This window comes from Euprymna scolopes, chromosome 31 (assembly GCF_053919585.1).
Source record: "Euprymna scolopes isolate OS-2025 chromosome 31, ASM5391958v1, whole genome shotgun sequence".
NCBI classification, from domain to species: domain Eukaryota; kingdom Metazoa; phylum Mollusca; class Cephalopoda; order Sepiida; family Sepiolidae; genus Euprymna; species Euprymna scolopes.
Genome location: NC_136512.1, coordinates 54175210 through 54192520, shown reverse-complemented (window position 1 = coordinate 54192520; position 17311 = coordinate 54175210). Strand labels below are relative to the sequence as shown.

At 29.8% G+C, this 17311-nt stretch overlaps 1 protein-coding gene across 3 annotated transcripts in view; it reads right to left on the bottom strand.

Moving 5' to 3' along the window:
- Positions 1-2657: 2657 nt before the first annotated feature.
- Positions 2658-17311, bottom strand: part of LOC145255747 (uncharacterized) — a 212731-nt gene continuing 198077 nt past the window's right edge. For all 3 annotated transcript variants that reach the window (XM_080114390.1, XM_080114392.1, XM_080114391.1), the window contains 5 exons: positions 13704-13765; positions 11607-11684; positions 10022-10162; positions 9166-9271; positions 2658-2985 (listed from right to left, as the gene is read on the bottom strand). In XM_080114390.1, coding sequence (XP_079970516.1) covers positions 2787-2985; positions 9166-9271; positions 10022-10162; positions 11607-11684; positions 13704-13765 — 586 coding nt within the window. In that variant the 3' untranslated portion in view covers positions 2658-2786. The remainder of the gene's footprint in view (positions 2986-9165; positions 9272-10021; positions 10163-11606; positions 11685-13703; positions 13766-17311) is intronic.

The window sequence follows — 17311 nt, the reverse complement described above, 5'->3', positions numbered from 1 at the left end:
TATATATATATATATATATACATACATATATATATATATATATATCTGTACATATATATATATATCTGTACATATATATATATATATATCTGTACATACATATATATATATCTCTGTACATACATATATATATATCTCTGTACATATACATACATATATATGTACATATATATATATATATATATATCTCTGTACATATACATACATATATCTGTACATATATATATATATATATATATATATCTGTACATATATATACATATATCCGTACATATATATATATCTGTACATATACATACATATATATATATCCGTACATATACATATATCTGTACATATCCGTACATATACATATATCTGTACATATACATACATATACATATATCCGTACATATACATACATATATATATATCCGTACATATACATACATATATATATATATCCGTACATATACATACATATATATATATCCGTACATATACATACATATATATATATATCCGTACATATACATACATATATATATATATCCGTACATATACATACATATATATATATATCCGTACATATACATACATATATATCCGTACATATACATACATATATATATATATCCGTACATATACATACATATATATCCGTACATATACATACATATGCGTACATATACATACATATGCGTACATATACATATATATATATATATATATATATATATATATACAGAATTTTTTAAAAGCCAAAAATAATGACTGGAATCATGAAAGTAAAGAATTGAAAAACAAACAAATGTAGATGAATATGCTTTAATCGAGGAGGTGAAGAATGATAGACGAATAAACTCCTCTACTCAAGCATACCCGTCTACATTTGTTTGTTTTTCAATTCTTTACTTTCATGATTATGGTCTTTCTCCGCATTGTTTTTGGCTTTTAAACAAGTCTATATATTTCTTTACCAACAATGCTTCAAGCAAACTACTACCTACTCTCTCTGTCTATATATATATATATATATATATTATATGTACATATATATCTATATCTGTACATATATATCTGTATATATATATATATATATATATATATATATATATATCTGTACACACATATATATATCTGTACACACACACACATATATATATATATCTGTACACACATATATATATATCTGTACACACACACACACACATATATATATATATCTGTACACACATATATATATATCTGTACACACACACACACATATATATATATATCTGTACACACATATATATATATCTGTACACACACACACACACACATATATATCTGTACACACATATATATATATCTGTACACACACACACACACACATATATATCTGTACACACATATATATATATCTGTACACACACACACACACACATATATATCTGTACACACATATATATATATCTGTACACACACACACATATATATCTATCTGTACATATATATATATATATCTATCTGTACATATATATATATATATATATCTGTACATATATATATATATCTGTACATATATATATATATCTGTACATATATATATATATATATATATCTGTACATATATATATATATATCTGTACATATATATATATATATATATATATATATATATATATATATATCTGTACATATATATATATATATATATATATATATATATCTGTACATATATATATATATATATCTGTACATATATATATATATATATATATATATCTGTACATATATATATATATATATATATCTGTACATATATATATATATATATATATATATATATATCTGTACATATATATATATATATCTGTACATATATATATATATATATATATCTGTACATATTTTTTTTTTACACAGTGGTCACCACTTATCAAGGCCTGGAAGCCACTCGAGGATAAGGGTTATTGCAAGTACATTACGTTAGTCTGGATATTTGATGAAGTGTTTACTTAAGGGGGCGGATCATTAAGAATTTGTTAATGTTATATATCTGCACACACACATATATATATATATCTGTACATATATATATATATACATATATATGCAATATATATAAGTATAATTACTATTAATGAATATTTTTAATATCCATAGGCATGTATATGTTCTGTTTCTACACATATTAGTATGAATTACGTGACTGTATTGCAAGTCAGATGATTTCGATCCTGGATCTGAGTATTATGAACCCTGACTTCTTACGTTAGGCCATCATGATGATTATGCTTTGAAATGCGAGAGAAATACACATTTTGTATTTCTAAATGTAAACACATGTAAAGAGAATCTGATGTGATTCTAATCTCTCTCATATATATATATATATATATATATATATATATATATATATATATATATATATATAGATACAATTTTTTGAAAATAATTCTTGAAAACTTCTGAAACCCAATTCATAAGTGATCATTGAATGACAGCAAAGAATTTAAAATAGCAAACATGGTAACAGAAATACGATTTTGTTCATTCCCATTAGAAAAAACATGAAAGAAGTCTTATTGAGAATAAAATAAAACATCGGTATTAATATTATTTTCAATAATTAAAAATACATTGAGCATTATGTAAATACAATTATAAATGAATTGTAAAAGACACCCATGAATATTGAAAAATATATACATTTGATTGAAAACAATATTGCATAAATAACACAATAAATAAAACAATAATAAAAAAATATGTACATAACAAATTTTTTTATGGATTAAAATTGCAATAATTTGCATTTCTTATTTTGCAAGACGGACGCCACTGCACTGAAGATTCATCATATATTCGAGAACATCATTCTGTAAGTGAACATTTGAGAAAGAAGCCATTTCAACAGAATTTGGATCTGAAGATACAGCTGGTTGCAGGAGAGATTGTCCAAACATCATGGCAAGGTTAGAATTTGTCATTTTATTGATAGCAGAATTTTCACTTATTCTGAAAATAAAAATGATAAAAGTCAAATTAAAATGCAACTTATAATGTCAGGTCAGTTGGAAAGTATTTGCATTTTACACATAAAAATGAGAAAAAAAGAGATAACTGCTGAAATAAAAGTTTACTAAGTTCGTTTTTATTAATTTTGAGTTTGTTTTTCTTAATCAGATAAATAATCCAATTGAGAAAAGTTAATTTTCATTAGTGGGTATTCATAACAACTTAAAGGATACTACAGTACTGAAGAAGGCAGACAACATCAAGCTGCATCCTAAATTCTATAAATCTTTCCTAGAATCAAACTAGGACATAATGTAGCTAAAGTTAGCTGTTGACAGATGTGAAAGAAAAATCCATGTTATGGAGAAAGAATGTGGGCATCAACCAATTTCTATTTCTAGAAAGAATCCAGCATTTACAGTCCTTCTAAATACTAAAAGAAATTTCTTTTTCAGGCATTACTGTCAGCAATGAATAGTGTTGAACAAAGCACATCTCTAAAATGGTCAAAAAGAACAATGGTATCACTTAGTTAGGAAATTTCTAGTCATTTATCTAAACTGTATACAGCTATGGTACAGCTACACTTAGAATTCACAATATTTAGTTCAGAACCTACACCTTGATCAAAACATTGACTGTCTGGAAACTATTCAGCAAATACCCTACATCAGACACCTGCCATACTCTAAATGCCTCTGAGATTGGATTCATTGAACTACTAATGTCTAGTAACTAAGTAAGTAAAAACCCACAAAATTATTAACAATTTCGCTAACAACAGCCCTTGAATACCTTTTTGATCTGCATATGTCTAAAACATGTGAACATATCTATAAAGTCATAAAACAGCAGATAATTTTCAGAAATATTTTTTCATACTCAGAATTACTTGCATTGAGTAATTTCATACTCAGAATTACTTGCATTGAGTTGGCTGCTGAGACATATGTTTCCAGGAAAAACTACACCTGATGTTCCCCTATATATAAATTTTTGGTAAATATCCATTATAGTAAACAATGAAAAAATAAAAAATAAAGAGGTTAAACAACAAATAAAAGACCAAACATACAACAAATAACTATTACTAAATGCAAGAAAATTTGAACAAAAAAAGGAATAAGGACTCCAAATGATATGAGCAGAAGAGAAAAACAAAAGGACAAATTTCGGTCGACACTGGTTTGACCTTGACCTTCGTAATGGTCTTGTTCGCGATTGTTTCACTGATTTTCACAACCAAGATATATTTTTTATGTTGAGTACATTTCTTTTTATATATTTACAAAACGTTTAAATAAAACTAAACCAAACTTTTTTATTTTTTAAATAAGGAAAAACCGCTAAAGCGAACATTTTAATGACAGGCATTGTTCCTGTCCACAGTGTTCCATTTTGGAAAGAACAAGCTTCCCAAAATGAGACATTCTAGATTGATATTTTTATTTAAATATTTTATTTAATATTTACAAAATTTATTTAAAAGACCTTTTATGGGAAGAGGATTTTAGCCACCTTAAAAACTGACATAATAATTGAGAATTTAGGATGCTGATTAGAATCGGTTTATTAAATCAATATTCAGTTGTAGAAGATTCAACTTATCTGAAGAAATTCCAATGGTATGAAAGACACTCAGAAAATACCGTTTTCAAACTGTGAGATACCATCCCTGCACAACATCCATTTATTTGAATGTATTTTATTTAAATATGTTCTGTTCCTTACATTAAAAACTTACCTTCTATTTGACTTTGTTCTTGTAGGGGGAGGCAAGCAAATAGCAAAGTTTTGTTTTTATTCATAAAAAAGGTTAGGAAAAGATCTGTAAATAAAATTATGTGATTTTATTATGCATAAAAATTGCCTCAGTCTAGAAGGATTTCTACCTTACTGACAGCACACAGGAAAGATCAGTGTCATAAATTTTCAATGTAATGTAGTAATGTAGGGAAAATCCTGTGATTAAAAAGTTTTAGTGGCATTACACTTCATCTTTCCTCTTCTTGCTCAGTGATGAAGAAATCCTTATTTGAGGAGCTTGTTCCTCTCAAAATGTGATTGAAATAGTGTGTTTTTCCTTTCAAAACTCTCCTTGACTATTTGACTAGGAGAAAAATGTAGTATATGTTGTGATACTACACTTCATTTTTTGTAAATAAAATATTTGTAAATAAAATGATGTATTTTTCAAATCCTGCTTGTTTATACATGTTGCTTATTCTTAATAAAGGGAAAATCCTGTTCCCCACAAAATTTTTTGTAAATGATATAACTGTTTTTTTTTTTTTTCTTTTAATTAAAATATCAATCAATTTTTTTTTGTTTTTCTTTTAATTAAAATATTAATCCATGGATTGGAATAGCAGGTTTTTCCTTATTCAAAAAATAAAATGCCGGCCAATAGAAGTTTGGTTTAAATAGTTTTATTAAAAAGTTTTGTAATATATAAAAACATGCACTCTACATAAAAAAAAAATCTTGGTTGTGAAATAATTGTGAAAATCCGAACAAGTTTGTTATTTTATATTTGTTTACAGAGGTCATGTGCAAAGGTCAAGGTCAAGGTCAAACTGGTGTCAATCAAAATCTGTCCTATTGTTTTCCTTGTCATCTCCCATCGATTGGTGTCCTTATTCTGTTTGTCTGAAAATTTACTTTTCTATCTACTTTAATTTCACGTGTCAATATTGATTAAAGATTTATTTTTTATGAGTTTGTTACTGACACTTAATGTATTGGGATTCATCTTTCAAGATAGTGGTCGGTTTCTTGAATAAGTATTTGCTAATTTCAAGCATAAAAGATGATAATTAAAAGGTTACCCTAATCCAATTGGCAATCCTACCAAACTTTGGCTTACGGTTACACTAACCCTATTTTTTTTCATCTATAAAGAAAATTGTAGTGAGTGCAAAAATTATTTGCTTCAAAAATTGCCACAAGTCTTGTAGAGTTCAACTGCTGAAAAGAAACAAAATGTGGGCAATTGATTTTTTTGTACAAATTAATGTGAATTCTTGCTATTCATATGCAAGCTGGACAATCTTGGATTGCAGAAAATCAAGCTGTTTGAAGAACAAGAAAGTTTGTTTTTAGGAAGGTAAGCAGCGCAATTGTTCTACGTTAAGGCTTGATGTATTATTTGGAGCTGAGAGAACACATTGAAGTTAAGATGTGGTGCAAATTTCAGCATCAGTGAAAAAGTGTGCTGTCAATTTTTATTTAGAGCACATCAATTTTGAAGTCTGAAATTAGCAAACAACTTCCCAAAAAATTAACTGCCATTTTGGAAGATGATGTTTACAATAGATGAAAAGTGGTGATAATAATGATTATCTATAATAAATCTTACAGCCAATATTGACATGTGAAACTTATATAGATAGATAGAAAAGAAAATTTTCATGTGTTTGGTAACAGTTATTTGTTGTAGATTTGTTATTTCACCTCTTTTTTTTATAATGTACACTTACCATTTTTTGGGGGGGTGGGGGGAATATTCAATCAAAATGAAATGAATATAAAATTTTCAACTTTAAAACTTTTTTCAAACTTATTTTATATACGATATATCTGAAATTATAATACAAATCACATAAACTTAAATTTATATTTTTGTCAAATTTTAAGCAATCACTTTAGACATTAAAACCAGATTGCCTTGTTTTATTAAGTTAGTGAAGTTATTATAAAAACTCACCAGAAATAATGAAAACCAAATGAATCACATTTTTACTACAAACATGTGTAATCTAGAGTAACCTCCATTAGTTTATGATTTCCTCCCTTTTGAAGAACTCTTCAGTTAATATAAAATTATAAAATATCACTACATATGTATCAGTTATTGTAAGTATTAGAATAAAGCTTCTCAGATCTTCTGCTGCCCTCATTGACCATTTACATTATGTAATAAACTCATCAACACTTGATCAACATCTAGAAGAGTCATCTTAGCTAAATTCAACTCGAATGTGTCATGAAGGCTTTCAGATTCTTTCCAAATTTTCACCATGGGTGTAATTCCTGCAAATGTCAGTTCCGTGGGTGTTACCAATAATATGGAATAATTTTATCATGTTGTCAAGAAAGTTCTTGCAGTTTTTCTCTTTTAAATTCAAATGAACATATTTCGGCTCAAACAAAAATTTATTAATCAAAATAAACACCATCAAAATCAACACTTTTAACAATGCAAAACAAGTGTATTTATGCCAGTAATGTAAAAATCTTGCATTCTGGTGGTAATGAAGTCTCTGAAGGCATTTTTGATATCGCTTAGATTTTTGAAACATTTCTCAACGAAAAGTTGTCAAGATGCTTGAAAAAGTGGTAGTCGGTAGGTGAGTGGCTTGGAGAATACTGCGAATGAGGCAGAGTTTTGTAGCCTAATTCATTTAACTTCTGCAGGGTAGATTTAGCAACATGTGTCAGGCATTGTCGTGGAGGAGAATTAGGCCTTTTCTATTGCTGGGTGTTGTTGTTGAAGTTTTTGTTGCATTTCATCCATTTGTTCACAGCACTTCACCACTGAAATGGTTTCACCTGGATTAAAAACACTGTAATGGATGAGACCGATTGCAGATTACCAGACAGCATGATCTTCTTTTGGCGTAACTCTGACTTTGGGAAGTGTCATGGAGCTTTGTCAACATCTAACCACTGAGCTGAGCATCACCGGTTGTCATAAAGAACCTACTTTTCATCATAAGTCACAACCCGGTCAAGAAACAGGTCATTCTTGTTGCATAAAAGAAGGGAAGATAGCACTTCATAACAGCATTTCTTTTGGTTGTTGTTCACTTTATGAGGCACCCATTTATCATTTTTTTTTTTTTTTCCAAGCTCTTCAATTTGTGCATGAATTGGCTTCAACTAAGGCTCTTAATTGATTATTGTCAACATTGGATGGCCAACCACTATGCTCATCATCTTCAAGATTCGTCGCTGCCACAAAATTTCTTAAACCACTATTTTACTGTGCATTTAGTAGTGGTTACTGGGCCAAATGCTTCGCTGATATCAGAAGCTGTTTCAGCAGCTTTTCGGCCTAGCTTGAATTAAAATAAGAAAATTGTGCAAATTTTCTTATTTTCTATCTTGTATTCAACTTAATTACTTCACGGGGGTAGCATGCTCTTGTTCTGTCAGTCATGACTAGATAGAGGTCCTGAATAATTTGCAATTGCATTTTTCGGTCGCCCACACTCAGAATTGAACCTTCAACCTTCCGGAGAATTTGGTCTCATGCATTACAGTTTTTTTGAATGCAGGCAAAACCATTACAGTGGTGAAGTACTGTCAAGAAATGGATGAAATGCATCAGAAACTTCAACAACAACACCCAGCATTAGTCAACAGAAAAGGCCTGATTCACCTTCATGACAATGCTCAACTGCACATTGCTAAACCAACTCTGCAGAAGTTGAATGAATTGGGCTACAAAACTGCCTCATCCACCATATTCTCCAGATCTTTCACCAAGATCTTTTCAAGCATCTGAACAACTTTCTGTGTGAGAAATGCTTCAAAAAGCTAAGCAATATCAAAAATGCCATCAGTGGTTTCATTGCCACCAGAATGCAATATTTTTACATTACTGACATAAATACACTTGTTTTGGGTTTGCAAAAGTGTATTGATTCTGATGGTGCTTATTTCGATCAATAAATTTTTGTTTGGGACAAAATATGTTCATCTGAATTTAAAAGTTAGAATCCACAAGAACTTTCTTGTCAACCTAATAAATCAAATCTTTCATCTGCCACACCTTGATTAACAATCCTATTTTAACTGCCTTTGTGCCACTAGGTGAATAACTTCTTCCTCATTGTCTATCTACTAACTTCACTTCCTATAACTTTGTTTGGATGATCAACTTATTTCCTCTTTTTTTTTTTCACTTCTTAACACTTTTATTGGGAGGGTGGAAGGAGAATATTGATAGTATCAAAACAATGTCCAAAATATTGTGAAAATAATAACCAAGATGAGAATAACAGTCAAAATAATCCAAATTTAGAAAAGTTAATTCATTGAGTTTAGAAATAGACGTGTTTAAATTTGACAATGATTGTTTTATAATTTTGAGTTAATGAAGGTTTTGTGAGTTGCATAACAAACTTCAGATATATTTTGATTATTTCTTAAATGTGAATAATGAAAAATACTTACCTTTGAAGATGACATAAAAGGTGTATCAATGTATGATAATTTGCATCAGGTAGAGAATGAATTAACGTGATCAATTTCTGCTCCTTTACATCCTTATTATATATTTCTGTAAAAAGATTTTAAGCAAAAATACTTTGTCTGAATACAAAATTATTTTTAAACAAAAATAAATAAATTCTCATTGTTAAATTATTCATTTTTTTTTTTATACTCATGTTCACCCCTTACAAAACATATTGCCACTTGGACGTAAGAGATTACTATTTGGGGCCATGTCTAGGAAAGATTTAATAGATTTAGACATAAAAAATGATAACAGAAGGTAGACTGATGATGTTTAAAATGTTGAAGCATTGGTTATAGAAATAATAAATTACAGTAATTTTTATGAGGGAGGGTGGAGGTGGCTGTAATTGATTCAATTGTAGCTCAGGTAACTTTTGTTCATAGTTCAGAGCTCTTTAGAGTCAACACTTTGTTTGAAGGGCAGCTTCACCAACTTCCCACCTTCCTACCCCCTGAAATAGACAATGGAAGGGGAGAGTTGACTCCCATAAAGCATTTAAGAAATGGAAGTTTCAGACCCCTACTAAATATTGGATTAGTTTTTTTGTTTTTTTTTTAATTTTTTTTATCTTATTTTAATTTTTAAATCTTATATTTATTAATCTTATATTTTTAAAATGTTATAACAAAATATAGATACTTTATTCACAATTTTAAAATTATGTCTAAAACTTTATTTGGTCTCACTTCAAGTTTACACTGATGTTCATCAAGTTTACAACAATGATGTCAATGGTGGTGATATCAGGTTGTTATTAAGAAAATTTAATTTGTCAAGTTGAAAACTTACCGTTTAATGCCAAGAACTTTTTGTGTAAAGCATTGGTAAAAAGTGGTTCAGGAAGTTCTCGGAAAAACAGTTTAAAAATAGCCGCAACGACATGTATATTGAAATCAGGATCGGCAATCATTTTGCGAGCTCGTATTGAATCTGGAAAAATATTTATCAGTTTCAAGTTGAGCTTATAACAATTTGACAATTCATGTTAATTATCTCCAATTTAATTATATTTAATTATATTTCAAACTGCAATAAAGACAACATCAGTAAACTACAGATACAGTTAACTAATTTGTATTTATTAATTCCAGTATTAACCACAAAAAGAAAACAAACAAAAAATAACCAACACTGATCAATTGAAAGGTTCCAAATTGAAATCAAATAGAATCATTATTTATTATCATGATTTAAAAAAAATGAATTAAGACAATACTACACAGATATGATCAAATGGAATCAAACTTATTCGCAAAAAATATCAACGTTCAACAAGTTATGTAAAAATAGTTTGAAGATATTTCTATCTATATACAGTCTGAATGTTTATCCAAAGCCACTTTGAATATGGATATCGTAGGCATCATTACAACTTTCCCTGACATGAAGATGAAACATGGACAGAGAATGCTGCCTTTCTTTTGTTCATAAGTGATGAGTAGGACTAGAACAGAATATTCTTTTCATTGTTTTTACTCTCGAGTATATATGACACAGTTAGACACAGTTAATCAAACGAAAACCACATCACACTATATAAAAGACATATAAGATATCAACGGCTATATACTCGAGAGCCCAAACAATGAAAAGAATATGCTGTAGCACTAGTGATGAGGATACATCTTTTATAGGTACCCTCAAAGACAGAGACTTGCTAGGATCAAACACCCATTGTATGCCAGAATCAAGTTATAAAGACAGTAACTAAATAACACATAAAATTACACACAGAAATTGACCGTTTCCATACAACAAAAATGCACATGTTATTCTTGTGAACATGTAATCTATACACATATTTTCTCATGACGTCTTTTTTGTTAGGAAATTGGAAGTTGTCATTGTCTGAAGTGCATCTCTCCAGCAAATGAGGAAGACATCTGGTTTTATTTCTCAACTTTATATTGGTATGAGAGATTCTACAAAATCTTGTGTTTGTGACAAGATTTGTGAAAGCAGAAGTTCTACCTTTTTCATCAATAGTCTAAGTTATTGTTTTATACCAAGGGACATAACTCCAGTCTATAAAGCAATTTCTTCCAATGGGAAATAATTCTGACCCAACAGTAATATTATGGTCAATGAATTAGCCTCCAGAAAACTTGCAAGACTGAATCACCCCAATGTGAATTCTGAGAAAGCATCTCCTTATGCATCAACAAGAATGTTTCACTTTTTTTTCGAAACTATCCTCATGGGTTATCTCAACATTTTTTTTTTGTCTGTTCATTTGCAATTTAGCATTGTTATAGTTCTTTAAAAATATTTCTTGTATTCATCACATTCTTTTACTTGTTCACTTAAATAGGTTTTTCATTCTGTTTTATACTGGTAATCAACATTACAATTAAAAAAGTATTAAAAAACTTACTTTTCTCAAAAGCATGTTTCAAACGTTTAATATCACTTTGCCCTCCAGATACTCGGTAGATACCAACTTCATGTAAACCTAAATAAAGAGACAATAAAATGTTAAAAGCAAAATCATATTTGTTCACATTTAACAACAAATATCATTATTTAATTGCATAAAATTATGTCAGATGGGTTGAACCTAAATAGCATTTAAGAAATTTTCATATGAAATTAAGTAGTTTTATTTTTAAATAAGAAAATCAAATTTTATGAGTATCCAAGGAGTGATCATCTCAATCACCATTTTCAAATAAATCTCAAGAAACAAAGAAGATAACCCAACAATAATTCATATTTACTAGATTTATGTTGTAATGCCTACTAATTCGTATTAATCACTTAAAAATGATTTTCTTTAAAAAATAAAACTACTTGATCAATTTATGTGATTTTTGGATTATGATATTTTCATTTCGTCACAAATATGTACCTCATACAGATTTTTCTTTACTTTTTGTTTTTTTAACATGGGTAAATTCTGGACAAGAACCTCATTTTATGTTAAAAATATTAATGTACATCAAAATTTACAGAAAATTATCCAGTAGATGTCCAACAATAAAAAAATGAATTACTTATTAATATCAGCATGTTTTTTTTCTAGTTTGATATCATTTTAAATCTTTATTTTGAAAAGATATATTAAAGGGAGTTAATTCATAAAAATGATGCCAAAATTCTAACTAAAGATAAAAGTAGAATTTTATAAATAAAAACAATACAAACGCTTCTTGTTATTTGTTTTTTGACAGTAATATTTTATATGGGTGGTGTGTCAATAAAAACAAGCAAAGTTCACCGATATGACCCACCAAGGACTCAAATAATAATACTGATACAACTCAACACAGACTCTAATAGTAATGCCAATATGATCCAACACAAATTCAAACAATAATGTTGATAATTATGAATGCCACATGATCAAAGAGCAACCTGCAAACTTACTCTCATATGACTTGGGTGTTGTCGTTATATAGCTCTTGGGCGAGTGCATTCTGGTATTACAAGGAGTGGTTGGTGAAAGAATGTACACAATGTTCTTAGACACTTCTGCGCATGCCCATTATAGGTGCAATCATGGAGAAACACCAAAATTTCTATGACATTTACTAATTATAATAAGAGTGGTAAAAATGTTGAAATCAAGATGAATTTCTGAAATGCGTGTGCATATGGAGAGATCAGTGAAAAAATAGTTTACCTAAACAACTACACATTGAACACACATATACAGAGATAAGAAGTCATTCTTTGATGAAACAAAAAAAATCATCTAACACTCTTACTCCCTTCTTGAATCGTTTGAAGATTGAACACTCACAGCAAATTAGAATTTTCAGTTTTCAGAGAACGGAGACAGGAAGAGAGAAAGCAAAAATAAAATCCAGCCAAATAACAAAATAAAAAAGGCGACAAGACTCTAGTAATTCGGCAGAAATCAGTTTTTAGTACTTTTATAATGGCATTTCAAACAAATGCATTTCCGGTAAAAACACTATTACATACTTACAGATTATGTTGAAATTAAGAAAAATTCCAAAAATTATGAAAAATGATCCAGCAGTAAATGTGCTAGACCTATTTTTTACAAAAAAATCTAGATACTACCGGTTTCACATTTTCTATTTTGAAATGGTGGTTTTTAATTAAAATCAAGGAAAGCAAGGGAGTCAGTTTGTCACACAGAATTGGTTGCAAAGAACTGTTCCACATTAAAACGTACAATAAAACGCTATATAATTCAATAAATTTTATTTTTTACTTGTAATTATTTTTGTAATTTTTGGAATTTATATCAATTTCATCATGACATGTAAGCATGTAATAATGGTTTCACCTGAAATGCATCTGTTTGAATTCCCATATTGCTGTAAAAAGCACCCAGCTTTTTGTTATTAAAAAAATGTTGTTTTTTTAAGTGAAAACTTGCATGTATGGGAGGCTCTTGCAATTAAAGTGCAATTCATATTTTTTTTCCTGGATTAAAAACGTGGAATTCTGTTCAAAATGGATATGGAATTGTTAGAAAAAAAAAATCACATTTTCTTACCCCGTTTTTCAATTTCTTGGGTACATATTGATACAATAACAGGAAATGGTCTGTTTTGATGGCTAAAAAAATCATAAAAAAATATGCAATAAAATTAAATAATGATTCTTTCAAGTTGAAATAGGTAATAAAGTGGACTCTTTTGCACTTTAAGAGTCCAAAACATTTTACTCTTGCAGAACCCTTAAAATAATTTCTCAAAGAACACAAAATCAAAATCGTATACCATATCTTTCTTATATATTATTTTTTTTTATTTTTTGGAATCCTTTGAGATGAAGTTTCATAATTTGTGTATTCATCTTTTTTTCGGATTGTTATCCTCATCTTCACAGTTGTTGTTGTTGCTGAAGAAGAAGAAGAAGAAGAACAACAACAACAACAACAACAGCAACAACAACAACAAAGATGAGCATAACCCCCCCCCCCAAAAAAAAAATAATACACATCTTATTTTATTTTCATTGTAGTTCATGTGAAAAATATCATAACATATACTTTTGAATAACAGGTTTAAGGAAAAATAAATACCTTTTGTCAAATTTCATAATTTTATATTGCCGCTGTACAGACATCACTAAATATATTTCCAATGATTGTTATATTTTTGTATAGATGATATTATAATAATGTAGAATATATTGCGTATTTAATAATATTATACATATAAAATTAATTAAAAAAACTATATTAAGCTCATATCAAGTGTTCTTATGCAACCCTTAGGATGTTTTGCTGCTGAATATCAGTTGAGAAAAATGAAACCCCATGAAGTTTTGTTAAAATTAATTCTAACCTTAATTTAACTATTTTTAAACATTTTTATTCACTAATTAAAAGAAAACACATTTATTCAAAGTAATATCGCCAACCTGATAGGTCCTGAACTGTCATCTAGGCTTCAACCTCTGTCCCATCGACGAGATGTTGCATCCCTCTGCCTGTTCTACAAATACTTTAATAGTGAATGCTCTGACGAACTGCAAACACTTGTACCTCCCCGATGTAACTACCCCCGACAAACCCGACAAGCTACTAAGTCTCATCCCTTTACAGTAGAGATCCCTAGGTGCAAGAAAGCCTTTTACTCCAATAGTTTCTTCCCCAGAACTGCGGGTCTTTGGAACTCCCTTCTGGGATTCTGCTTTCCCAACTGCAATGATATGCAGAAGTTCAAGTGTAATGTTAACAAACATCTTTCTACTCTTCTCCCTTCATAATGACCCCGCTAATTAAGTCCCTAATAGTAGCCCCCTGCTTCAAAGTGGCACTGTGCCTTGTTTGGGGTGAAAATTGAATTAAAAAAATATATATATATCATTTCCAGATGCATTTATTAATATGGGAAAATTATTCTCTCTCGGTTCTGCCACATAATTTCAGATAAGTTTAACTATTCTCTTGATTTTTTAAAGAGCTTTTTGTTTTAGTATTTGTTGTTGTTGTAGTAATAGTAGCATGTCAGTAGAACAACATCATAAACTATCAGCAGGAAAGAGACCCACAAACTAATTAAAAACAAAAAATTAATTATGAATAGGTCATCTATATATATAAAAGCGAAAATGTATGGATGTATGTATGTATGTATGCTTTTCCTCGATGTCCACAAAGGGCTTCTTTCAGAGAAGTGCTTGCTCGCTTCACAACTTCTTAAAACTTTTTATATCATCTATAAATTGTAATATCTCACACTTAACTACGGAGCTCGCCTGTCTATTTAATTTTATTGACTTTCAAACGTTAATTATTCCACATTTCCCGCATCGGCACGCGTTACATTCAGTTTTCGGTATAAAAAAAAGCGAAACTCGACTCTAATCACAGGCCCAGAGCCAGTGGTCTCTAGAGAGCTAAGTAACGTTTGGTCAATGTTGACTTCGTCATATCAGACGGTAACTTTCATTTCGAGACGAGGGAGCAGGTTTTTAAAAACAAGCAAACCGATTTATTGACCTCATTAAAACCTGTCCCGCACAAAATGCTAACTGCTGAATAGCTATCACCGTCACGTCAATCAAAAACGTGCACCTGTTTTTTTTTCACACTTTACTATTTTCCAACTGCGCGTCGTCAAGACTTCGTTTTTTTTTCACGGGCACCTGTTTCTTTTTACTATGCGCGTCAAGGCTTCTGGTTTTTTTCACACACACCTACAAACACCCGGGCAACGCCGGGTACCCCTCGCTAGTCTATATATATAGAAGCGAAAATGTGTGTGTGTATGTATGTATATTCACTTTTTGCGTATGTCCGCAAAAGGCTTTTTTTGATGAGCTTCTTGGTAGGCTTGCTCTTTCTTCAAACTTTTTATATGCTGTCTAGATGATAATATATATGACTTAACAACGGGGGTAGCACATGTATTTAATTTGCCCGACTTTTAAACGCTATTTTTTCCAGATTTTTAGATCGCTGCGTGTCCTTCATGACAAGATGGCTCTTACGCATGCATCAACACACGCAAAAGACATTGTACCTTGAATTCGTTTAAACATTATAAAAACCGACCTACATTGACCCACGCATCCATAGCACAATGATTAAGTTACAGTGTCGTTATCTTAAGATTGCAGGTTCAATCTCAGTTATCAGATATATTTTTTTTCGATTTTTAAACTTTTAATATTGAAACAAGGTTATTTATACCATTTTTTTTTCGCTATTTTTTTGTTTTGTTTTTGTAAAAATGTTCATTTTTTTTTATTTTTTTATTTTTGTTTATCCGATTTTTTTAAAGGAGTTTTACGTTCGTTTGCTGTTTTTTTTGTTTTGTTTTTTTCGATTTTTTAAGAAGTTTAAACAGGGTTATTACTTCACTTATTCTTTACCCTCCCTCCTACACACACACCTCCAAACACCCGGGCAACGCTGGGTACCCCCCCACCTTAGCCATTTATAAAGGCCAAAATTACTCGAGGATAAAGGTTAATGAGATTGACAATAGATTGTATAGATGAAAACTATGAGGATTTAAAATTTTCACATACCATACACTCAAAACAACAACTGAGAAAATAGCAATTCTTTCCCATTCGTCAGAAACATTGCTTGAGAAGTTTAGTGAGAACTAAAGGAAAAATAGGGATGAAATGAGAGTTACAAAGCTGCTAAAATAATGCCAAGGTCCAATTTCTACTTTCTATAATGCGACTTATAGACACTTACAAAACAGGCATCTTAATCTAAAGCTGTCTACATTCTTTCTTTCCTTGCTTCACAATTCTTTAAAAGTATGAATGGGAAGTAGTCAACTAGAGTTTATTTTTCACTAAGTTTGAAACAAGAGAGAAAATGTTTAGTTGAAATATAATTTTTTTATGGTGTGAGTATATTCTCTTGTCGCAAGTTTTCTTTATTGCATTTAATTGCTAGAAAAATAGTTGGATCATTCTACAATTCTAGAAAGTATATCACTCCAAACGCAATTCTCTACCTGTGCAAGAGCCAAATACGTCCCATTTACATTGCATTGGTTAACTTTGCTGATGGCACCACACTTTATTCAACAAACGAATGCACATATAACCAAGATAATAGCTGAATCCTTAGACAATGACTTCCAATCTGCAGTGGAATGAGGCCAAAAATGAATGGTTACATTTAAT